General features: G+C 41.6%; 1 protein-coding gene across 5 annotated transcripts in view; it reads right to left on the bottom strand.

Moving 5' to 3' along the window:
- The window catches only part of SLC20A2 (solute carrier family 20 member 2), a 106657-nt gene that overhangs the window by 39881 nt on the left and 40059 nt on the right, over nt 1-26717 (bottom strand). For all 5 annotated transcript variants that reach the window (XM_039235591.1, XM_039235588.1, XM_039235592.1 and 2 more), the window contains 2 exons: nt 5752-6304; nt 736-876 (listed from right to left, as the gene is read on the bottom strand). In XM_039235591.1, the coding sequence (XP_039091522.1) occupies nt 736-876; nt 5752-6040 (430 nt within the window). In that variant the 5' untranslated portion in view covers nt 6041-6304. The remainder of the gene's footprint in view (nt 1-735; nt 877-5751; nt 6305-26717) is intronic.

Below are 26717 nucleotides of genomic sequence, written 5' to 3' on the forward strand. Positions count from 1 at the left end.
GTTATGCTGAGCGAAATAAGTCAGGCAGAGAAGGACAAATATCATATGTCTGCACGTATAGGAGGATTAGGAGGAACTTGACGGAGGAACAAGGGGGAGAAGAAGGGGGGAAATGGTGGGGGAAAGGGAGAGAGGCAAACCATGAGAGACTCTTGAATGTTGAGAACAAACTGAGGACTGATGGGTATGAGGGGGAGGGGAAGGGGGATGATGGGCATGGAGGAGGGCACTTGTGGGGATGAGCACTGGGTGTTATATGGAAACCAACTTGACAATAAACTGTTTGTAAGAAAAAAATAATAAAGAATAAATAAACAAAAAAAATCATCTAACACAGGGGCACCTGGGTGGTTCAGTCAGTTAAGCATCTCACTTCAGCTCAGTTCATGAACTTACAGTCCGTGAGTTCAAGCCCTGCATTGGGCTCTGTGCTGACAGCTCAGAGCCTGGAGCCTGTTTCAGATTTTGTGTCTCCCTCTCTCTCTGCCACCCCCCATCCCCACACTCATGCTCTGTCTCTCTCTAAGTGTTAAAAAAAAAATAAAAATAATTTGTCTAACATGAAAGGTCACAATTTCCACTAGCAGAAATCTTGATGGTAAATGTACTACCCATATAGGTCTTCTAAACCTTAACATCCAAAGGGGAAAATATATTATAATGGTGACTTTTAATAAAACTTACTCTAGAGAATGTAACCTTTCCTTCTGATAGGTAAAAGAAAATGGCAATTACCAATCTTGACAAGTTCCATCCACTGCACACCTTGCGTACCAATTGCGACAAGTGAGAATCCTATCGTAGAACCAACAATACAATGAGTTCCTGAGATTGGAAGTCTCAGGAAGGATGCAATCAGCTGCCAAACAGCTGAGCCTAGAGGTGGAAAGATAAAAAAAAAAAAAAAAGAAAGAAAGAAAAAGAAAAAAGTTAGATATAGAATAGGGCATCTCAAACAGCCACAAAAGAAACTCAAATTACTGTTCTCCACAACATCTCCCTATGGTTGATTTTTTATGGATTATTTCTTTACAGAGTGCTAAAGTACTAACAAAAATCACTCAATGAACTTTAGTCAAAGGAACATTCTTCAACACTGAAGGGATAAATGTATTTTAAAAGTATTTAAAGTTGTTTGATAAAGTTAAGGTTATTAACTGCCTTTTTCATATTTAGGTGCTGATGATGAACCTGTTTTGAGGTGAAGTGTGGCCAAGACCAAGCAAGAGATTACAGACTCCAGAGGACACAGAGCAACATGAAAGGCTGCATACTGGGAAAGATTTCACTGCAGTGGCGCCTATGGTCACATAATGAGGAGGGCTAGATACCAGCTGTGTCCTATCAGTCCGTAAGAGAGACTGTCATATACAAACAACGAATCATTACATTGTACACCTGAAATTACTATAGTGTTACATGTCAATTACACCTCAATTAAAAAAAAGAGAGTGTGTACATTGCTTTTTGTAGTTGTGCCTCTCATATGAGAAGTCACTACAAGATTAAACCCACAGGTGGGCGTCTGTTCTTGGCCCCTGCCCAGAATGCCAGGCATTTTCTGTGTAAGCTCCCTCAAGTCTTCTAATTCTTTTAAGTTAAGAGGATCCTTAGTTTTGGCTTTGTGTCCTTTTACCTCAATTTCACCTCCTTTTCCAGGCTTAATATTTTTCTAGGCTACAGTTCACCCTAGATATTTTCATAAGCAGATCAAATTCTGCAGTGCATATTAAAAGCATCAGCTGGGCGAGATCTCTTTCAGAAACAGTTGTTGAAAAGCTCATATAGAACTGTAAGGGAACAAAGGGCTTGGCTGATAAGCAGGGCACGTTATTAATCCCAAATGTTAATTCTGGAAATCTGGTTGCTTGGCAGCAGCACTTTTAAGCAAATCCCTGGCATTTTCTTCAAAAACATCTGAGTTACAGAACATCACTAATGGCTGTGCAGGCAGGCCCCAGTTTGTGAGGCAATGCTGACATGGGCTGCATGAGTGCTGGGCAAGCCCACCTGGGAGCCAAATTAGGCTGTGACCCTGTCTGCGTCTCTCCCTGGAGTGTGCAGGGAGGAGGAGGGGCCAGCCTCTACGGCAGCACCCAGGCCTCCCCGTGGACAATTCCTTAAGCCTCTACCTCTAAGCGCTGAGCTCCTGAATGACTGACTAGTTTGTTTTAAAAATAGAGCCAGAATTTGGAGCATGTTACATAGCACAGAATAGTACTTGAAAAACATACTTATGATTTCTGTTCTTACAAACTAAAATAATCTCGCAATGTTAATAGTATAAACTCACCCAAATGAATTTCAGACCATTAGGTTTTCTTTACTGAAAGCTGCTATCTCTCTCTGGCTGACTTTATAACATATGTCTTGGAGCAGCACGGTTTGCAAGGAAAGGTCGGGAGGACAGGGCTGCCTTCCATGGAGGGGAGGAGGGAAGTGGGATGGCGTCCAGGAAGGGGGCCAGTGGGCAGCAGGGAAAGGGCTGCGGAAAGGAGTGAAGGTGGAGGCAGGTATCTGCAGGGTGCCTGGCAAAGTGAGAGTGTGGCAAGGCCTCCTAACCCTCGGAAATTTTTGAAGGCCGATGGGATTAACCTTCTTAATGTTAAGAAAAACAGTGAGAAAAAAGATATTTTAACTTAAGATAACGAGGAAGGGATTACGTATGGAATAAGGATGTAGGACAAAACCCAAGAAGAGTGGCGGAAACGTGAGCACCTCTGAGGCAACAGACTCTGGAGAAGACAGAAGAGGGGCAGCTCAAAGATGCAGGGTCAGGAGGAAGCAGGCTGGCCAGTGTGAATGAGCACCAAGAGGCTCTGGGCTCCTGAAGAAGGCTCAGTGGTTAGGGAGCATTAGGGAGCATTAGGGAGTGTTAGGGAGTGTTAGGGAGGGTGGGAGCATTAAGGGGACAGGGCACTTCTTAGGACGATCCCAGGAGATGGCTTGTTCATGCTTTTGTGGGTATTTCCATGAGAAGATGGGGAGTTGTAAATTCTCAGATCTTTGGAACCACTGGTGGTTTTCATAGTAAGTGGACTATTGCTTTAGGGCTGAGCTCAGTGTCCCAAAAGGGACTTGCTCAGGAGCTTGGCTGGCACAAATAATTTCTTCCACCCAACAAACCCTATCAGAAAGCACAGAGACCCAACGGCTTGGGGGGATGTTTCTTAAGAACAAGATAATAATCAAAGAACAGAATAAAAGGACAGGAGGTGAGAAAGAGAGAGAAAATGGATACTGAATTTAGAAGAGTAAGATGGGGACAATTCAGGCATAGGAACAGTATCAGCTTTGGTTCTGGCCAATAATAATTACACCATCATCTTAAATTAACAAAGCTCTCATTTGCAAGAAACCCAATTTTAAACATCTAGGTAACTCACATAAATTCCTAACAAGACAGGCTTTGAGATTCATCTAACCACACACCAAAAAAAAAAAAAAAAAGAAAGAAAGAAAGAAACCAAAGCAAACAAAATCAAGTTATTTAAGCAAAACCCCAAATTGCTTTGGTTAACCTAAATTCTAGTTGAGGTAAGTATTCTTCATTCTTTCAGTAAAGAGCCAAAGGCCAGGGGTGGGAGAACTGAGATGCTGGACAGGTTACATTGCTCTCCTGGAAAGTAAGCAGAGACAAGAAGCTCCAGGCTCACAAGGCTTTTTGCCTAAACCCAGAGCCTCACTGTGGCCTCACTGACAAGCCTCTTTAATACATGACCATGCCTCAGAAGTTCTAGCCAATGAAAGAGAAACTGCCGTTAAGATTTAATTTGATCAGTGCTTTTCTTTATTACTCTCTTACTTTCAACATTTCTTGGGGCGCCTGGGTGGCTCAGTTGGTTAAGCGTCGGACTCTTGATTTCAGCTGAGGTCATGATCTAACGGTTATGAGACTGATCCCTATATGGGGCTCCCCATATGGGCCTCCTCGCTGAGCAAGGGGCCTGCTAAACATTCTCTTTCCTTCGCCCTCTGCCCATCCCCTACTCATGTGGTGGGGATGCGGAGGGGGGCACCTGTGCTCTCTAAAAAAAAAAAATTCTCACCCATAGCCTCCTGACTAGAAAAATCTTAACGTCAGCTCAGTATGATTAGGTCTTAGATACCTATCGTGACAACCAAGGTGATTTTTATAAATGACTGTTATTTTTCTAAGGGGAATCTCACATCTGACTATGATGAGAAATAGATGTTCAGAGAAAGTTAAGTAAAATTCAATCATTACAACAACTGCCGGAATTAAAGCAACTGTGAACTTTACATCTTTAAATGTTGAGAAAAAGAAACTCCTTAGCATGTATCATCAGCGTACCGTGCTTAATAGTATTTAATACCTTAGTACATCAGTATCGGATATGGATCAAATGCCTCAACAACTTCTCACACTAACTTGCTGTAACAAAACGATGGTGGGCCACCTTCTATTTGGCAAACAGAAATGCCAGTGACTGGACAGAACTAGTGCAGCTGTGTTCTTGGCACACCAGCATCTCCCCCGCTACTGTAGGACTCTTCTACAAAAGGGTATATCCTGTTGAAAGCAGAAGGTGGTAGGATTCCTCTCTAACCCTCCTCCCCCTAACCAAATTACCCGTATGGATCAGCTGTCTGCTGGGACGTCACATCTACCTAGAGGCAAGCAGAGAAAGAGGCCTATCAGCTGCACTTAAGATATTCCTGCCTGATTCTTGTTCTCAGTTGTAGTGAGGGCAGGAAGGGAAGTGCCCCACGGTGCTTCAAGTTGATGGTCACCTTGGCCAATGGAGCTATCACACTGTCTCACTGGTCAACCTGCTCAATAACATGCTTCACTGCCCTCGACACTTCTCTTTCAACTAGACAACCAGAAACCACCAGTATAAGGTCATACTGAAAACAGGGGACACACAAATGGTCTTTTGGCCAGAAAACAAAACAAACATCCCAAAAGGAATTCCCAGAGGTAGAGACTGGAATTTCTTGAAATACAAGCACTTAAGATTCATTTGGTACCTGCTCAAACACATAAAGTAAGAACACGAAAGTTAATAAAAATTGTTTTTTAGCATCCAAGTATTCAAAACAGTGCATCCTAACTGATGAAAAATCTAAGGAAAAATTGAAATAAGCTGTCAAGGCTATCTCCCAAATAAACCTTACAAACACATTCACTTAGACAAGTTATTTCTTTAAAAACCTTCAAACCACTGGGGCGCCTGGGTGGCTTAGTCGGTTAAGTGTCCGACTTTCGCTTAGGTCATGATCTCGCAGTTCGTGGGTTCGAGCCCCGCGTCGGGCTCTGTGCTGACTGCCAGCTCAGAGCCTGGAGCCTATTTCAGAGTCTGTGTCTCCCTCTCTCTCTGACCCTCCCCTGCTCATGCTGTCTCTCTCTCTCTCTCTCTCTCCTAGAAATAAATAAAAATATTTAAAAAAAAAAAAAAAAACCTTCAAACCACTTGAAAATGGCAGCTATTATACAAATATCTTTGTCTGGAATTCATAAATAAAGTACATTTGGCCACATCTATTTTAATAGCGAAGTTTGCTAAAAATCTGAGAAAACGGATGCCTGACATTTGAACACTAAAAAAGTAATAATAATAATGAAATTAAAATGCAGAAAACAAAAATAAGAGGCAGTAAATATGAAACATCAAACCAGTTTCTGAAGTTAAAGCAAAGATCATATTTATGGACAGGACAGAAGTACTGTAGGGAAGTAGGCCAGCAGAAACGTTTCTCATTGACATAAAGAATAATGCTACTTACCAACCATTGCACTAACTTCCCCAGCCATTAGTGTTTCTACTGTCTCGTTGTATAGGTTCACATCAATGATACCTTTTCGAATGGTCTCTCCTACTTTGGCTCCCAATAACACTGAGCCGGTGGTTTCAAATATTGAAGCCAAAATGCATGCCTGCCTCAAGGTCACCACGCCAGAGCCCACAGCGGTACCAAATGAATTGGCAACATCATTTGCACCAACGGAAAATGCCAAGATAAAAGCTATGATAAAACCCAAAATGACCATCCACAAATACTCATCCATGGCCATTTTGGAAAGTGGGCGTCAGGTACTTTTCTTTTGCAGAAATATTTTAAATAAACAAAGCTTGAGGTTATAAACGTCGTAAGGCCGAGAGTTCTTGTAAACAGTGAGTTTGCTCCGGAAAGTGCTGGACAATGTTAGAGCCTGAACAAACTGCTAACTGCTGGTTTTCAAACTACTGTCAGTACAGTTCATTTGGTTGTGTTCAGTCAGCGGTAAAACACATTCCATATTTTTCCTCCCAATCTGGGAAAGCTGTGATGTCTCCTCCTGTAACAGAAAACAAAACAAAAGAAATTAATTACCCTAAGCAACCTATAACAGTTTGTTCTTTCAGAAATAAATGTTTTAAGCCTACTAATGGGGTCTAACTTTGACATGTGTCAGATCTAACCATAAAGCAACTCAAGGAAGACTGTAATTAGGTTAACTGCATACCCACGCCCTGACAAAAAAAAAAAAAAAAAAAAGCTGGTCTCTATCAGTGGTTGAAGAAGCATGCTTTATAATTACAGGTTGCCAATAAGCCTTAATAGGATAGGAGTTTATGCAATCTGAAAAATATATTTGGTCATTATTTTCAGAAAGAAAATTTGCTTCAAACGGGCAAAAGATAAAGAAATGAGGAATGCAGTTGTAGAGTTTTTGAAATATGTGGAATGTGCCGAATTTCTTGGAACAGTGATTACCAAATGTGATTCTGTGACACCATAGGGTATGGCTAATTATCTACCAGCTCATTTACACGTAAGGAATGAGCACTTTACAAGTACACCATGCACGTGTCTGAAGCTTACAGTTTCTAGTTTAAAGTGACTCAGCCAGAGGGTAACCAGGGTGGAAACCGAAGGCCCTTGCAGGAAGAACAGAGAAAGGTGCAGAATGAAACATCTTATCGAAACACGATTCAGATGTCACGATTCCATGACTACCCATATCTCACTGAGAGGAAAAGCCAGAGGTCTCGTCACGCCTTGGAAGACCCTGCAAGGTCTCCTCAGGGCCCCCCACCCCAGCCCACTGACCTCAGCTCCTACTGCGCCTTCCCTCACGGGCTCCTTGCTGTTCCTTGAAAACAGCAAGCACTCTCATCCCTGGGCCTTTGCACCTGCTGATCCCTCTGCCAGAAAGAAATCTCCTGACAGCTGTGTAGCTACTCCTCACGCTATTTAGGTTTTTGCTCAAATGACCTTCTGAAAGACCAGGCCTTCCCCCCATGCCATTATCCGTCCCTCTCACCTTGCTTTTTGTCTTTTCTACCTATCACTGCATTCATTCATTCATTCATTCATTCATTCATTCATTCATTCTTGTCTGTTTCCTTTCACTAGGGCCCAGGACACAGAATAGTGCCTGGCACATGGGAAGCCCTAATAAACTTGTTGATTACATGAAAAAAGAAGCTATTAAGCATGGAGAAAAGTCTTGCAATATTCCTCCAAAATAAACAGGCAATGTCACAAAATTAATATTATCTATGAAGTAAAAATGCCACTAAAAGCTTTGGAACTATGGTGTTCTATTATTATATAGCCAAAGAACCAAATCTGGGGTATCATTTTCTTTGAATGGTATTATGCATATAGAATGATGCCTAGTACAGTGTGGTTCTTCATAGATGCTTATTGAATTGAACTGAATGAATTAGGCTCAGACATCATGTCATAGACAATATAATGATCAATCAACATTACAGTTATTTAGAAAGAGAAAACAGGATGATAAATTTTATGTACCTTGTGCTTATGGCAATGTCAAAATATGTATAAACAGACCAGCAGGTATCAGAACAGAGGCTAAGTTTGAGTTGTATTATAGATGATTTTTTTCTTTCCATCAAAAACTGTAAATTGGGTTATATGCTTTTCAAATTAAAATAGTATATAATAAATCAATAAGCATCTACTGAGAGCCATCTATGTGTGCAATATTATAGGCATGTAATGAAACAAAATATATACTAATAGATTTTATCATTTGCTAAGTTTTGAAGCCTATGCAATTCTGGAGATTTAGATCCCACATGAGACAAATGAAAAGACCATTCTCAAGGCAAAGGACAAAAAGAGCATTTTGTTAATATCATGGGCACATCAAATCTAGAAATGAAAATACAAAATAGAAATATTTTGGACCAATATGATCTAATCTTAAATAGAATTCTTGATGCGATCTTCTTTGCCAGGTTAGCTGGCCAAGAGGGCAAGCAAGAAACAACGTCAACAAATCCTGACGACGTCCCTTGTGCCAGTCACTAGGAATACGATGATGAGTAGTGACGGATGTGGGGCTTACAGTGCAGTGAGGGCAACACATGCGCACCAATAAACACACAAGTGTATGACTGTGAGGTGTCATGAGTGCAGCACAGGCGGGAGGCACGCATCACGCAGTGTCGTGACAGCACAGTTCCGGGTCTGACAGGGCGGGGAAGGCTCACGGCGATCTAAGGATGGTGGAGTTACCTCTGGGGTGGGGGAGGCATTGCAGGCACTGCCCAGGCAGGAAGGAGCAGCGTGAGGGGGGACAGGCAGGCCAGCGTGAGGAAGCCGCAAGCACAGTCTACTCAAGACTGTGGCCATCATGCAGACAATCGGGTGCCACCGAAGGGTCTTAACCAGAGGGAGGCCGACAGGATCAGACGTTCATTTTGGAAAGGTCATTGTGGCTGCCATGCAGACAATGGACTAGACAGAAGGGTGAATGTGGAGAGGTAATTACCAGGCTCCTCCTGCATGGTTCAGGCATAAGGGGAGGCCCCCGGCCCAGCGTGCTGGTGGCACGGAAGGGAAGAGAAAGGATGTAAGAAGTTTCAGTGGCTCAAGTCCATTCGACTTTGTGGTGGCTTATGTATAGAGGCTGAGAGACAGCTGGTTACTGACTCACGGAACTGGGCTGAAAAACAGCCGAGTAGAGTTCTTACGTTTTCTCTTTTACACTGTTTCTAGTTTTGTTCAATATGTCAGGGTGAGGTTTGACCACTGGTTCACTCTGGGACATGCCACCCGCACAGGTAAGTCACAGGGGCACCAGAGCAGGTATGTCCTCAGTCCAGTTTGCCTCGGGGAGGCTTTTAATTGTCTACACGATACCTCAGCAACATTTCAGACCAGGGATTCCCTCTCCTACTTAGATAATCTTAGACAACTTATTTCTACAAAGCAGGTCTATGTTCTTTGATTCGGCTTTTCTCCTTCACATTACACCCAATAAGCATCTGGTTAAGGAGAAAGGCGTTTTTGAGACCAAGTGACTTCCATTTTGTAGGGCAAGTACCAACACCCTGATTTTGTCCCTCTTCCATTAATTTGCATCAAACAGGAACAAAATAAAACAAAGCAGTTCAACAAGAGTGTAACCTGCTGCAGAGAAGAAGGTGGAAAGGCCGCTGAGACAGGGCCACTGGAAGGGGTGGCCAGGGGACACCGCGCACAAGGCCAGGATGCTAATCTGTCAAGAATGTAGAAGCCCAAAATCGGAGTGGCTGAGGTCTGGCTGAGTAGGACACCTGAGAGTACAGGGTCTCTGAAAGCAGGATTTTGGAGGTGAGCAATCAAATCAGCGGGGACAGGTCAGCTTATTCAACAAGGGATGTTGGGCCAACGTGCTAACTGCTAACTAACTGGAAGGAAGAAAAAAAGATCCCTACCTCACACCAAAATAAAGGGAAAATTTAAATATGAAAACTGATAACCCTAACCATGAAGAGAATATGAAAAAGCATATGTAAATATTTACTTCAGATTGGGATAAGGAAGGGACACCTGGGTGGCTAGGTCAGTTAAGTATCTCTCTTGATTTCTGCTCAGGTCATGATCCCAGTGTTGTGAGAAAGAGCCCCTGCGTCAGGCTCTGTGCTGTGTATGGTGCCTGCTTGAGAGGCAGCCTAGAGTTGATGCTGAAGAATCAACTCATTTGGAGTTCATAGAAATAACGTAGCTGGGAGACAGGCTTGATGTGTAGAAGCATCGCCTGTAAATGCCTCTCCTCCTCCTCCTCAGCAATGATTCTCAACAAGGGTGCAATGTTATTTACAACTTCCAGTGAAAGCCTTGATTCTTTTCTCTCTCCTACAAGAGCTTTTTGGAAAAGAGTCAGAACATGAAGGAGGGTCAGAACAAGTACCCTTAACTCTCTCCTCCCAGTATGAAAGCCCCTATATGGCTGCGGCTCACAGGACTGAAGGGTACAAGATATTCTTCAATTTTCAAATGTCACCAACCTCTTGCGGTGGAGGATCAGAAACCTTAGAATCTTTTGAAACACTGAGAGAAGTATTGAGTCGTCTCGTAAGTTCTGTCTCCCGAGACTGTAACGTTAGTAAGATCTCTTTCCTCGGTGCCCTCAATGGCTTCTGAGCATGCTTCTCAACTCTGAGTTCTGCCCACCATCACTTTTGTCCCTTGATCTCTGGACCAGCCCTGCTTCCTTCACCGGGCCCTGTGAGCATGGTGGCTGGACTCCCGAGTAAAGTGCTTACAGATTCTCCCTCTAGAATTTCCTCCATAAGCATCTGCTTCAGCTGTACCTCATACCCTCTTATCTACACTAGAAATATGAATGTTGAAGAAAAAGTGAAAACAAACATTCTCAGAATCTTTCTAGATGAATCTGTACACTGTTTAAAAACAGGGATGTTGCTGAGTTATAGTACTTAACAGACATTTAATGCAAAAAAAAAAAAAAAAAAGCTTGGGCAGGAGGCTCCCTGCTGCTGAAGGGAACATCCAAGATGACTCCTGGTCTTCCCAAGCAAACAGGGTGAGGGGGTGCCTGCTCCAGTCCTCTGTCCATGCTCCTCCTCTCTCAGCACCAGAGTCCAACTGGCTCCTTGGCCGGCATGACCCATCCCAGACAAGCAGGTCTGTAGTGGACCGTGGCTGAGTTATGACTCCTTCCCAGGGACCTTGCGGTTTTAAAGACCTGGCCCTTGGCCAACCTCTCTTCCTTTGTTAGCTTCTGGCTTGTGGTGAGCTTTTCTCTGAGATTTCCTGGATTGCACCCAGGCCAAGCTCTTGCTCCAACACGTGAAGGGTAGGAGCCAGGTCCCCTATGCAGAGGACCTCGGGGCTCTGAAGTAATTTTCCAACACCTCCTCTGAAGCCCAAAGTGCTTCACACTCACCCTCTGAAAATGTAAAACCTACTTTCCTGGAAGCTAGGATTGAATCTTGAATTCTGACACTTAGGTAGAAATTTGAAGACAGATAATCTCTTCAATGGTATGATATAAAATCTAATGACTCTCTGCTACCTGTGGGTGAGCCTGACTAGTTAGCCGTAAACATGACTACCTTTCCTTTATAATATTTAAGTAAAATGAGAGATGCATTTTTGAAATCTTATTTGCAGAATAATATGGCAGAATCATTTTTTTCTTTCAACATTCAGGATGTAGACCTTGTCATAGGGAGTTTCTATTAACACTATTATTCTTTTTTTTTAATTTTTAAATTTTATTTTTGAGAGACAGAGTGTGAGTAGGGAAGGGGCAGAGAGAGAGAGGGAGACAGAATCTGAAGCAGGCTCCAGACTCTGAGCTGTCAGCACAAAGCCTGATGTGGGGCTTGAACCCAAGAACCATGAGATCATGACCTGAGCCGAAGGTGGATGCTTAACTGACTGAGCCACTCAGGTGCCTCAACACCAACATTCTTGAATACCTCGTGAAAACATCTACTTTATACTCTTACATTTTTTTTTAAATTTTTCTTAATGTTTTTTATTTATTTCTAGGAGAGAGAGAGAGACAGCGTGAGCAGGGGAGGGTCAGAGAGAGAGGGAGTCACAGACTGTGAAACAGGCTCCAGGCTCTGAGCTGGCAGTCAGCACAGAGCCCAACGCGGGGCCCGAACCCACGAACCGCGAGATCATGACCTAAGCGAAAGTCAGACGCTTAACCAACTAAGCCACCCAGGCGCCCCATATACTCTTACATTTTAAAAATTAATTTAAGTGGCACCTGGGTTGCCCAGTTGGTTAAGCATCCTACTACTGATTTCAGCTCAGGTCATGATCTCACGGTTTATGCGTTTGAGCCCCACATTGGGTTCTGGACTGAGTGTGGAGCCTGCTTGGGATTCTCTTTCTCTCTCTCTCTCTCTCTCTCTCTCCCTCTACCCCTCTCCTCTGCTCATGCTCTCTCAAAATAAACTTACAAAAATTAATTTAAAAACGAATAGTGTATTTATGATGAAAAATACTGAGGGGAGGCAAAACAAGCAAGCCAAGTGTCAGACCCAGCCTGGACCTATATCCATGACACAGATCATAAGCAGGTTTATTCGCTGGGGACAAGGGGCAGGAGTGTAAAGTCAGATGATAAAGATGTAAGACATTCACAGTGAACCGGCTGCAGATTTAAAACCCGGTATCAGCTGAAAATGAAGTGGTGAAGCGGTGTGCTAAGACATGGCTCATTCCGGGGCGCCTGGGTGGCTTAGTCGGTTAAGCATCCAACTTTCGCTTAGGTCATGATCTCACGGTTCGTGGGTTCGAGCCCCGCGTCGGGCTCTGTGCTGACTGCCAGCTCAGAGCCTGGAGCCTGTTTCAGTCTGTGACTCCCTCTCTCTCTGACCCTCCCCTGCTTACGCTGTCTCTCTCTCTCTCTCTCTCCTAGAAATAAATAAAAAACATTAAAAAAAACATGGCTCATTCCCAGCGCTGCGTGCTCTGCAGCTTCTCCTCTTTTCTCTGCTGCTAAACAAGGAACACGCATTTCTCCCGCGTGAAGAACAGGAAAGCATAGGACCCGCAGTCGGAGGTTCTGGTCCATTCCAACCCAGCTAGCTACTGGATACACAACCACGGGCAAATCATTAAAGTGGCTCATCTGGAAAATGGGAATAATAGTACATAATGTGGCGGCCACATAAACACCCTAGTTCGGTGCCAGGGATTGATACATGGGCACTATTATCAATATTAGCAGATAAAGCCCTGGGGTAATGGTCAGGAAACTCAAGGCCTAATCCTGGCTCTGTTACTAACTACCAGTGTGACCTTGGGTAAGTCACATACACTTGCTGAATCCTGTTTTATCATCTGTAAAATGAGGATAGGAATAACATGTGTACTTTAGAGAATTATTGTTAAGATCAAATCTAATGTATGTCCAAGCACTTTGTAAGTTATAGTTAGCCTCAAACAACCTGAAGTTATCAGTACCACTGTAGATACAGGAAGAATAACTTGAGGTTCCAAAATCCTTCTAGAAGGATCTTTCTCACTCTTATGCCCCCCACCTCTAGTAGTCAATGTGGATATACCCAGCCCACCTTCCTCTAGTCCTGCTCTTCTTCCTCAATGTACAAACTCTGGCCTTGTCTTTGATTAGAGATTGATATGTCCTCTAAGGTCCAGGAACAGTTTTGAGAGGTGGACAGAGTGAAGAGGTAGACAAAGAAACTTCTAAAAGGTGCCAAGAAAAGAACACACAAAATGACTATGCCGCTTCACACAACGGGTTGGCAGTTTCTTATAAAAGTGCACGCTTACCACACAAGTCAGCAGTCCCATTCGAAGGTATTTTCACCCAAGAGAAATGAAACTATATGTCTACGCAGGAAACCTTTCATTCTATATCTTGAGTATTAAAACTTATGAAACTATGCTTGCACCTGGTGAATTTTAGTGCATATAAATTATACCTCAATAAAACTAATTAACATTGTTAAACAACAGCCGCAGGAAGCAAAGAGCAAATACAGATCAAGTAGAGGAGGTGGCTGACTTAGAACTACAGATACAGAACAGGGGCACATGTACCCCAGTGTTCATAGCAGCAGTCTCAACAATAGCCAAAACATGGAAAGAGCCTAAGTGTCCATCGACTGACGAATGGATCAAGAAGATGTAGTTTATCTATACGATGGAATACTACATGGCAATAAGAAAGAATGAAATCTGGCCATGTGTAGCAACATGGATGGACCTTGAGGGTGTTATGCTGAGCGAAATAAGTCAGGCAGAGAAGGACAAATACCGTATGTTTGCACATATAGGAGGATTGGGAGGAACTTAACGGAGGACCATGGGGGAGAAGAAGGGGGGAAATGGTGGGGGAGAGGGAGAGAGGCAAACCATGAGAGACTCTTGAATGCTGAGAACTGAGGACTGATGGATGTGGGGGGGAGGGGGGGATGAGCACGGAGAGGGGCACTTGTGAGGATGAGCACTGGGTGTTATATGGAAACCAACTTGACAATAAACTATTTTTAAATAAAATAAAATAAAATGGGAAAAAAAAAGAACTACAGATACAGAGTTCCACAGAAAGGGACTCAGACACAACTCTTTCGAGGCCAGAGATGTAAGAGAAAGGCCTGCTGTGAGGAGAGACTAGTGAACTCTCTTCCAACTAGGCATGTGTTACTTCCACAGAAAAAGAAAAGCAGGGCGTTCCTGTGGAGACAAGTGTTCGACCTCACTTCTCTAGGATCCAAAAGGTAGAAACCCACTCATACGCATTCAGGTTTAGGGCAGATATAAACAGCTGGGCTGAAAATCACTCCTACAGAGGCCCACAGACTGAAGATAGTTTAAGTCTGCATTTGTGGACACTTCATACAGCAAAAGCTTCAAGGAGGTCAATTAAGTTAGAGTAGAAGCAAACTATAAAGAAAAGTGTCACCTTGCTCTGCTACTCCAATACCAAGTCTAAAATCAGTTCTGAAAAGTTCTCTCTCATAAGTACAGTTGGAAATGATTTAAACAGTTCTGACTAAGGAGCATTTATTTTTCATCTGGGAAATGGTGCTTATAAATGCATCAGGCTGGGTCAGACCCGTGGCGGTCCCAGTACTCTGTCTTGAAGAAGGAAAGGATAGGTGTCTTTATGACATTAACCTTGCAAGCTCAAGAAAATAAGCAAATGATGTGACATGTGAACAAATACTGATGTACAAAGATGTCATTTATTATGATCACGAAAAAAAAAAGGAAACCATGTAATTGTCCCCAGACAGGGGCGAAGGCTGAGGAAATACTGCTGACTTATAGAGATGAAATATAATACAGTCCCTAACATGGTGTAACTTGAGAATTTTCTGTGGCGTCAGAACACAGTCCACTCTGGGAAAAATCAGCATAAAATGGTGTGTGACATATGATTTCAAGTATGCGTGAGCACACACACCAGCGATGAGGCTTTAAGGAATAGGGTTGAGGTTCAGCACTCTCTAGGTGCTCTTGACTTCTTTTTTATATTATCCAAAAATTCCTGCAATGAGCAACTACTACTTCTTAGCATCAGAAAAACCCTTTGAAACACTACAAAGGAAAGTACATTTTCTTGAAAGGTAAGGAATGTGCCACCAAAATATGCTTCATTTTCACTAATAAACAAAATGAATTTGCCATCAATCTTCCTTCAAGTTTATGACCTACGCTTTAAGATATAAATACAACTTGTATATTTTTTTTAACTTTTTCACTTTCAAGAACAGTCCTTTGTCCTGGCATCCGAGTGCTGTGTGAAAAGGTCGCTGCATGGTTTGGAGTCGTCTATCATATTCCCATCTACAGGATTCTCAAGGGCGTCCTCAGTCACACCTGGCCCTTCTTTAGAATTCTTCCTTCATCTTTCGAACTTTTCTCTTGAGGGCTGGCCAGCAGAACTGAACTTCACCCAGAGAATAAGAAAATGTCCCGAGAGTGCCAAGTGCGCTGCAAGCTTTTATACTGGAACAGTATCTAGGTTAATCCTCATAAGGAATAACCTAAGATTAGTCTCTTATTCCTCTTTTGGTTCACGGCATTATAGAATCAGAGAACATTGGGGTCTGAAAAGACCCGAGAAGTCATCTGGTCCAATTTTGGTCATTTTGAAGATGTGACTGTCATAAGTGAAAGCAGAACGGAGATGGTGGTTCCCTAAAAGCGTTACCTACTTCCTTACTCCGTGGAGGTATTCGAATGAAAGCAATGTAAAGACACCTAGAAAGTGATGCTCCTGACTGGCACTCATCAGGCCTTCTTAGTGATACTAGCTCCCATGTGGGGAACTGAGATTCCCTGGGGTCGTGGCTGGCACTGGGGATGAGGAGGCAGGGACAACGGGGAAGGAGGAAGGGGTGAAAAAGAGAACGGGCTACAAGGAGTGCGGCAGAGCCATGATCGTTGGAAATTTTCAAGATCAGATGATATCTTCAAGTCCCGTCCAACTCAATTATTCTCTATCAACCAGAGGCCACAGGACTAGGAAGACGCAGTACAGTCTGCAGCTATGAACCACAGGATTGTGCTGTGGGGAGGTGGGGTTGGAAATTCCTGACCCTTTCTTGAACAATGCCATCAATGGCCCTCATGAATTTCTGGAACACGCACAAACTTATTTTCGTCCTCGATATAAAGTTTCCACTGGAGACCCTGTGGGCTCAGCCCCTCCGGACCCTGTTTCTTCTGCAGGCCTCATTTCTACTGTATCCACTCTCCCTCCTGCATTCTTGTCATTCTGACATTTAAGTTTCTTTTTGGCTCATAAAGCATGTGTATTATTTAGATGTTTTCCAACAGCCTTTTACTTTGTAGGAAAGTATTGTATGAATCTATTAAGTAAATATATTTTTATAAGTATAAAGAGAAATAAAGAGTGACGATAATGAAAAGGAGATAAAGTTAAAGGAGTTACTACAGGGGTGCCTGGATGGCTCAGTTGGTAAAGCAACTGACTGTTGATTTTGCCTCAGATCACAATATCACAGGTTCCTGGGTTTGAGACCTGCTTCGGGCTCTGTACAGACAGTGTGGAGCCTGCATGGGATTCTCCCTCTCCCTCTCTCTCTTCCTCTCCCTGCCTCAAAATTAAACAAACAAATAAGTAATTTATGATGATTTGGCCTGAAAGAGTAGACATAGAAGGCCCTATACATGTCCTATGTGAAAAAGTTTTTAAAAACTGAAAGACTGGTGCCTGGGTGGCTCAGTCGGTTAAGCATCCAACTTTGGCTCAGGTCATGATCTCCCGGTTCGTGGGTTCGAGCCCCGCATCGGGCTCTGTGCTGACAGCTAGCTCAGAGCCTGGAGCCTGCTTTGGATTCTGTATCTCCTTCTCTCTCTGACCCTCCCCTGCTCATGCTGTCTCTCTCTCAGAAATAAATAAAAAACATTGAAAAAAATTAAAAAACAGAACAAAACAAAAAAAACCCTGAAACACTACTCTAGGAGATGCAAGTGCCATTTTCTTGGAGATGTTCCAATGGAATTTGAATGACTGTAGGGGCAGTTATTTTAAGAAAGTTTTAATTTGTTGTTTCTATTTTATTTTTTATTCTGTTTTTAAAGATTATGCTTTTTTTAAATTGTTTTTTAATTTTTGAGAAAGAGAGTGTGAGCAGGGGAGGGACAGAGAGAGAGGGAGACACAGAATTAGAAACAGGTTCCAGGCTCTGAGCTGTCAGCACAGAGCCAAATGCGGGGCTCGAACCCATGAACCACGAGATCATGACCTGAGCCAAAGTCAGATGCTCAACTGACTGAGCCAAACAGGAGCCTCCGTTTTTAAGTAATACCTACACCCAACGTGGGGCTTGAACCCATACCTCTGAGTTCAAGAGTCACATGCTCTACCGACTGAGCCAGCAGAGCACCCCAGTTGTTTCTATCTTGAATTTATAATTTGATGATTCCACGAAAAAGTTACTATAATGAAACACATGCTGGCCACTCTTTATCGAATTTGGAGATATGGCAAACAGTCTTTCATTGTAGTAAGACTGCACTTGGAGAGGAAGAAAAAATTTCTAACTAAATGGCTTATCGCACACTGCAGTGCGCTCCCATTAGAAATGTGGAATTAGGGGCACCTGGATGGCTCAGTTGGTTAAGTATCTGACTTCTGCTCAGTCCATGATCTCATGGTTCATGAGTTCAAGCCCTGCATCAGGTGAACTCGTGCCCCACTTGAGGTGAGCACGAATCCTCCATCGGGTGAGCAGGAACACGGCTCAGGGCTCTGTACTCTCTCTCTCTCTCTGCCCCTTGCTCACTGACATGCTCTCTCTCTTTCAAAAATAATCAATTTGAAAAAAGTCCATGAAATTAACTTGCATAGAGGTTTTTTTTTTGTTTTTGTTTTTTTTTGTTGTTGTTTTTTTAAGGATTATGACCCCCTGGCTGGAGTGTTGTAGGTACAATACCGCTTGAAAGCAAGGGACAAGGACAGCTGGGCTTTATACATTTATTCCTGTTCTACGATGGAAACGGCTTCGAAACATTTTTTCCCTCTCTGAGTACACTATAGACAGATTGCCCTCAGGTACTCCACATAATTTTTTCTCCACTCATACCCAAAAGTAGCTTTCCAAAATAAATCACTTAACATCACTTCTATCAAATGGCAAGCCTGGGCACACCCTTCCAGGGTCTGCCTGGCTCAGCTCCAGGAGCTGTATTAGGGAAATACTTTCCCTCCAGCCATAGTTTAAAATGGAACTATGTATATAAATACATTTCTTAGTTCCTACATACTTATTTGCTAATTTTGTTCTGATTATAGTAGACGCTCAATAGAAATATGAATGGTACTTATAAAAACATTGATTCCCAATGCTACTACATATTCTTTCTATTAATAGAACATTAACATAAATAGAAGAGTGGATAGATGGAGATTATCTGAACTATTTTCCATGCTCAATTTACAGCTCCATAGCTTTTATTTTCATTCCAGAGGTTCTTAAGCAATAGTTCTTAGGCAGCAGAAAAAGCAAGAGGGAACAAATAATTATTAAATTGATTCAGTCAGACTTTTCCTCTTTGCAATGCAGGAAAGTCAGTTCAAGCCTCTAAAGTGCTTTATCAGAAGTCTACAAACTTAATTCAATTCCACCCAAATTCATGGTGTAAACAGTCTAAACAAGGCAGTAAGTCTAAAACATTGTTTATCTGGGAAGGAAGTCAGGTGAAAATTTAGCAGTTCTATCTCTCACTGAGACAACTGAAATCTTTTTACTAAATTAAGAAACCACAAGCATTTGCTTGCTATCACCCTCAAAGAATGATGAAAATAGTAGTTTAAAGATATTAGCGAGAGAAGACAGTTTATAAGATTTCTTTGAATATGATTTCTGAGTGTGCTCCCGACACTTAATTCCTTAGTGGATGACTGAGATAAACTTTCTTGGGCAAGTCACCGGCTCCCTTTGGCTCAGTTTTTCCTTTAGAAAACTTGAAGCTAGGGAGGATGCCTTGACGCGAACACAGAGATTATTACGGTAACTAGAAAGCAACTAGATATAAGCTGCTCTTTAGTGATGTTTGACATCAGTTACAAGAACAGAGAAATATACAATTACAGTCTTTTATCATTACCTACCTAATTGCCTTTACTGGTGTGTGTGTGTGTGTGTGTGTGTACATGTGTGTCTTCATATTACTGTCTATGTCACTTCCTTGAAGCCTAAGGAACCTCTTTTAGTATTTCTTGTAAGGCAGATCTGCTAGCAGTGGATTCTATTTTCAGTTACTTGGGAATGTTTTTATTTTGCCTTCACTTCTGAAAGACAGTTTTGCAGGGCAGAGGATTCTTTCAGCACTTTAATGTGCCTTCTTACTGCCTTCTGGCTCCCACTATTTCTCATAAGAAAGCAGGTGTTAATCTTAGTAAGGTTCCCTTAAAATTGAGTTTCTTTTCTTGCTGCTTTCCACATCATCTTTTTGTCTTTCAAAATTTTGACTACATGCCTGGGTGTGGATCTCTTTATGCTTTTCCAAATTAGAGGTTGTTAAGCATCTTGAATGTGTAGGTTAGTGTCTTTCATCCAATTGGAAGGCTATAAATCATGAATTTTTTGAATATTTTCCTGCCCCTTTCTCTCTCTCTTCTACTTCTGATACTTCAATTGGTACACTTAATAGCGACATATATTCTTCTGAGATTCTGTTCATTTGTTTTCATTCATTCTTTCTGTTCTCCAGACTGCATTATCTCCACGGCTCTCTCTTCAATTTGCAGATTCTTCTGACAAATCAGCTATTGATCCCTCTAGTGAGCTTTTCATTTTGTTATGCCTTTCAATTCCAGAATTTCCATGTTTAAAAAATTTTTTTTAATTGTGGTAAAACATAAAACTTACCATTTAACTACTTTTAAGTGTTCAGTGGCATTAAAAGCATTTGCATTGTTATGCAAACATCACCACTATCCATCTACAAAACTCTTCATCTTACAAAACTGAAACTCTGCACCTATTAAAGAATAATTTCCCATGCCCTCTCACCTCAATCCCTGGCAACCACTATTCTACTTTCTGTCTCTATGAGTTTGACTACTTTAAATACAACCATTTAAGCGAGATCATTCAGTGTGTTTCTGTGACTGCCTTCCTTCACACGGCATAATGTCTTCAAAGTTCATCCATGCTGTAGCATGTTTAGAATTTCTTTCCTTTTTAAGGCTGAATAGGGGTGCCTGGGTGGCTCAGTTGGTTAAGCGTCCGACTTCGGCTCAGGTCATGATCTCAAGGTTTGTGGGTTCGAGCCCCGCATCAGGCTCTGTGCTGACAGCTAACTCAGAGCCTGGAGCCTGCTTCAGATTCTGTATCTCCCCCTCTCTCTGACCTTCTCTGGCTTATGCTGCCTCTCTCTCTCTCTCAGAAATAAAAACATTTAAAAAATTTTTTTAAAGAGGCTGAATAATATTCCATTGTATGTATAAACCACATTTTTCTTTTTTTTTTTTTAAATCATACACCAATGGACATTTCAGTTACTTCCACTTTTTGGCTACTATGAATAATGCTATCAAAAAAAGTGTACAAATTTCTCTCCAAGTCTCAGTTTTCAATTATTTATTTATTTATTTATTTATTATTTATTTTATTTATTTCTGAGAGAGAGAGGGGTACCATAAGTAGGGGAGGGTCAGAGAGAAAAGGAGACACAGAATCAGAAGCAGGCTCCAAGCTAGCTGTCAGCACAGAGCCTGATGCAGGGCTCGAACCCATGAACCATGAGATCATGACCTGAGCTGAAATAGGACGCTTAACCAACTGAGCCACCCAGGAGCCCCACTGTTTTCAATTCTTTTCGGTGTATATCCAGAAGTGGAATTGCCAGGTCAGGTAGTAATTCTGTTTCTGAATTTTTGAGAAACTACCATACTGTTCTACACAGTAGCCGCACCATTTTATATTCCTACCAACAGGTACACAGGTGCCAATTTCTCCACATCCTCACTAATGCTTGTTATCTTCTGTTTTGTTTTGTTGTTTAGTAGTAGCCATTCAAATTGGTGTGAGGTGATATCTCACAGTGGTTTTGATTTGCGTTTCGATAATGATTAGTGATGTTGAGCATCTTCATTGGCTTGTTGGCTATATGTAGATCTTCTTTAGAGAACTGTCTATTCAAGTCCTCTGCCCAGTTTTTAATTGCTTTTTGTTTGTTTTTTGCTGTTGAACTGTAGGAATTCTTTTCATATTCTGGATACTAGCCCCTTATTATATGATTTATAAATATTTTCTCCCATTCCAAAGGTTGCCTTTTCACTCTATTGTGGCCTTTGTTGTGCGGAAGCTTTTAATTTTGATGTAGTCCAATTTATCTATTTTTACTTTTGTTGTTTGTACTTCTGGTATCATATCTGCATTTTCTATCTCTTTAAAAATGTCACTATTTGATGATTCACTGCCAACATACCTTCCCTTAATTCTTAAAAAAAAAATGGTTTCTTTTAGGGGCGCCTGGGTGGCTCAGTTGGTTAAGCATCCAACTTCGGTTCAGGTCACAATCTCGCAGTACAGGGGTTCGTGCCCCGCAGCTGACAGCTCAGAGCCTGGAGCTTGCTTCGGATTCTGTGTCTCCCTCTCCCTCTGCCCCTTCCCCACTCATGCTCTGTCTCTCTCTCCCAAAAATAAATAAACATTAAAAATTTTTAGGGGCACCTGGGTGGCTCAGTAAGTTGGGTTCAACTTCGGATCAGGCCGTGGGTTTGAGCTCTGCATTGGGCTCTGTGCTGATAGCTCAGAGCCTGGAGCCTGCTTCAGATTCTGTGTCTCCCTCTCTCTCTGCCCTTCCCCTGCTTGCTCTCTGTCTCTGTCTCTCAAAATAAAATTAAGACATAAAAAAATTTTTTTTAATTTTTAATGGTTTCTTTTAATCTTTGAATATATTTATAATAGCTTCTTTGAAATCTTTGCTTTGTTCAATATATGGGCCCCTTCAAACACAGTCTCTATTGTCTACTTTACTTCTCCTGTGTATGTGTCAGAATTTCTAATTTCTTAATGTCCCATAATTTTTTATTGAAAACTAGACATATTATAGATATGTTACATATCTATAATTGTACATATTATAGCAACTCTGGGTACTGATGTTCCTAGACCTCAGCTTTTGTTGCTGATATTCGTTTGATTATTTATTTGGCTGATCTAATTCTGTGAAGTCTGCTTTCCACATAGAGTATGGCTGTTGATGTCCCTACTCAGATTTTCCCCCTTGTTTTTATATTTTAGTTTGGTTTCTTAGGAATCACTCATAAGCCACTTAACTAGTCGCAAGTTGTGCTTAAGCCCCCTTAACTATGGCTTTTCACCTTTACCATGGCTGTGTGTGGAACTTAGAGACTACTTTCATGGTTCAGGGAGTAAGAGATGGAGGGAAGGTCTAAATACAAAGGGGCAGCACAAGGGCAACCTCTGGGGAGTTTCATTATTATTTATCATGTCTGTGCTAGTGGTCACAAAATCCCCAGCCTGTGTAAAACCTCACAGAACTACAGTGTCACCAGATTCTTAATTGTACAGTAAAATGAATTTTACTACATATAATTTTTGTTGAAACGGCCATGATTTGCTTTTTAAAAAAGTACTTCAGGGATGCGGGGGTGGCTCAGTTGGTTACACATCTGACTCCGGACTTCGGCTCAGGTCATGATCTCATGGTTCATGAGATTAAGCCCCACATTGGGCTCTGTGCTGACAGCACGGAACTTGCTTGAGATTCTCTCTCCCTCCCTCTGCCCCTCCTGTGTGCATATGCACTCTCTCAAAATAAATAAATAAACGAACAAAAGAAAAAAACTTCTCTATCTGTGTTGTTCTCACATAGTTCGATCCGATCTGATCATCTGAGTTCTTAGAAGTTTACTGCTTAATATTTAATAGGGAGACAGAAAACAAAATCTTTCTCATTATACTCTTACCAACTGAGGGTCACTTCCTCTCAGAATGCAATAAAAATAAAAATTAAATTAAAAAAAAGTATCATTGTAATATGTAATAGTATGACAATGTCAAGGTTTTATACCTGATCAGAAGAAGTTTTTTTTCTGGATTAAGCTTTCAAGTCATTTTTCTTCAAATAAAAATTGTGGATTATTTCATTGTTACTGACAAGTCTCACGGAGCCTGAAGACACTTATGATTTAAAGATCAAGGAAAAACCAAACAAATGTGAACAGAAGTAGAGATGGTAAAAATCAGGCCTGACAGCGAAAGGTGCTTGGCTGGACCCCCCCCCCCCCCCAGGTCCTCAGGGATACTGAGCTCTACACAGCAGGCTGAGGCAGAAAGTGACAGAACCTCCCACTATTCTCTCCTCCTACACCGGCCACCACTTCGATTTCAAGTCAATTCTAAAGCAATCACTTTCTTTCTAAAACCTTCATAATAATACATACGCTCTCAACCACCTCACTATGCTAAGCACATTCATATCCCCTTATTTTCACTTTTAGTCTGTAAAAAAGGCAAAAAACAAAATCAAGAAACAAATGAACGAATATTTAAAAAAAAAAAAGGAAGAAAATAAACTCCATCCACATCTTTAAGCTGAGCTCCATTTTCCTCTTGCTCTTACAAAACCACCCTTTCTTTCCCTTGACAGCAACCATACTGGGGTGTTTTTGTTTTTTGTTTTTTGGTTTTTTTGCCTTTTCTAATTTAGTCTATAGTCTCAGAATATAGTCTAGACATATTTTTATCTGCTCTATCACTTTTAAAGAGATGTTCTCTTCTTCTTTTGAGCCACTCAACTTGTAAAGAATTCTATTAATCAAACTATAGCCACCTAGTTTACTCCATCTTGATATGGCGTGTGGCACTTCACAATTTTTTAATGAAAATATTTTTAAAGTTGAGAGAGAGAGAAAGAGAGAGCATGAGCAAGTGTAAGCGGGGGGGGGGGGGGGGGGGGGGGGGCAGAGAGAGAGAGAATCCCAAGCAGGCTCCATGCTGTCAGCGCAGAGCCCAACACAGGGCCCAAATTCAGAAACCATGAAATCATGACCTGAGCTGAAATCAAGAGTCAGACGCTTAACCAACTGAGTCACCCAGGTGCCGCTTGGCACGTGGCATTTCATAGATCTGTGCTGGCGTTGTGTACAGGAGGGCTGTGACTCAGATGAGTTGAAATCGCTTGCTGATGTGGCTGTCACAAATCTCACTGGAACAGTACTCTATACATTGCATATCTGACTCTTTGGGTTAAATAGTTCACTGACATCTCTTTCTCCCATCCCTGACCCAGAAAAAAATGATAAACCCAAGTGGGATATGTCTTTACTTCCCCGAAGAGGCAACAGTGCAGAAAGGAATTACATAATTATCTATCTTATAACTGCAGGAGAAAGAGACAAAATAATAAAGAAAGGTGAAAGGGGCTGAACAGAAGAGCACTCCTTATAAGGATCAAAAACAGTAAGAAGGAAACTTGAAAAACCAGCTTTCTTAGTTACAGGCATTCCAGGAAACACTCTTCTATGAGTAACAAAGGTTCTCAAACAAAGGCTAGGCCAAAACATGGTAGTACATACATGCTACCAGATTCCTTCTGGTTTTAAGGAACATTGGTTTTAAATTAAGTTTAAGGTATCAGTCCTGTCGACAGTGGATTCAATTCAGTCTCAGTCTAAATCTCTGTCCCCAGGTAAACCTGGTGACAGATTCTACTCATTTAGGCCCTGACTCAGGAACACGCTTCAAAGAGAGACCCTTTAAATAACCATCAAAAGTACTTACTCTCACACGTCACCACACAAAACGGGTTGAAAGGGAGGCCTACTGTTTTTGCTCACGATTTTCTTACATCAACTGCCACCAGTACCAAATAGTTACCCGAAATAACCTTCTGATTAAGGCCACAAGAACATCCTAGCAGCATTTGGCAGAAAGAATCGAGAGGGCCAGTACTCTCTTAAAGTGCTATCACTTTTAATAAACACTGGTGAGACACACTTTGATACTACAAAGATAAGTGCTCTGGTAATACTAGTAGGAGACTTGTTCTTTCCATCATCCCTCATAACTGTCACTCAAAATATTATCTGAGGTCTACAACATATGGTTCCATCATTTGCTACTTTATATCGAAGACCAAGAATGTTGGTCCCTTACAAAATTTAAATGAATAATCCTAACACATAGTATTATTTCAATGACTTCAAAGCGCTGGGTTCCCCAGATCCCTTCCTTCATATAATACTGAACGAACCTGAGATCCTACACAATTTGAGGTCACATTAGAGTACACTGAACATCCATAGCCATAAGTTGTGAAAGTGAGCCCCTGCTGAATACCTGTTACCCTGCAGAATTGACAAAACTAACCTTTATCAATAACGGCCGCGTATCACTTTGTGTGGGCCTCTACCCGAGAACCAAGATCTCAAGTCTCTGCCTTAAGAGTAAGTCAAAATTTCCCCTTGTAAAAATGATACGTGATCATAAAAAAAAAAAACTCGTAAATACACAAGAAAGTAAAGCAAGAAAAGTGCTCCTCGCTCACCACTGAAAAATAACCAGTTTTGTGTACATTTTGGTGTACTAGTTGTATCCATCGGAGAACGCGTTACTTACGTAAGCCACTGGGAGGCCAATGCCAAATTAAATAAAATATAAAAGTCAAAATCAAAATGAATTATAATAGTCCTGTTTTGAAAAGAAAGTTTTTCATTATTACATAATGCATGCTCAGTAAGAAAAAAATAAAAACACAAAAGCTATAGGCAGCCAAAAAGAGGGAAAACTTCATGTATCAGCTAACCTCCTTGAGAGAACTATTGCTTACATTGGATGCAAAACATTCTTTTTTCATGTACATATAAGTGCCTTCCTTTTTTTTTTTTTTCCAACTTTTGAGAGAGAGAGACAGAGACAGAGACAGAGAGGATCCCAAGCAGGCTCCATGCTCAGTAAGGAGCCTGATGTGGGACTTGATCCTACGACCTGGGATCATGACTTGAGCCAGAAGCAAGAGTTGAACGCTCATCCGACTGAGCCACCCACATGCCCCTGTGCTTTACTTTTAAAAAAGAAAATGAAGCCATTAAGCTCTTTAGAAAAATGTCTTCCATGTAGAAAAAGGTTATACATATATATTTTGTAACCTGCAAGTTTCACTCATAATAGATGGAATGCCATCACTTTAAATGGCTACAGAGAGTTGCATTATATGGCAACACCATATATGATCTAACAAGCACCTTATTAGGTTGTTTCTGGGGATGTTTCTTTGAAACATTAGGTCAGTAATTCTTCAGTCGTCTATAATAAGCACAGGGGTTCTTTCTCCTCCTTTCTCTTCAAGTTTAATTTTTTTGACGGAACAACAATAATAGTTTAGCCCAAACCACATACCCATTCTCGTTTTTAATCAAATATACGTGGACTACATATAAGACTGATTTTAGAAACAAAATTATTTTTGCCAAGGTGAAATAGCAAAAAGAATGACTATTTAGC

Source organism: Hyaena hyaena, unplaced genomic scaffold (assembly GCF_003009895.1).
Source record: "Hyaena hyaena isolate Hyena2069 unplaced genomic scaffold, ASM300989v1 scaffold_100, whole genome shotgun sequence".
In the NCBI taxonomy this organism is placed as follows: domain Eukaryota; kingdom Metazoa; phylum Chordata; class Mammalia; order Carnivora; family Hyaenidae; genus Hyaena; species Hyaena hyaena.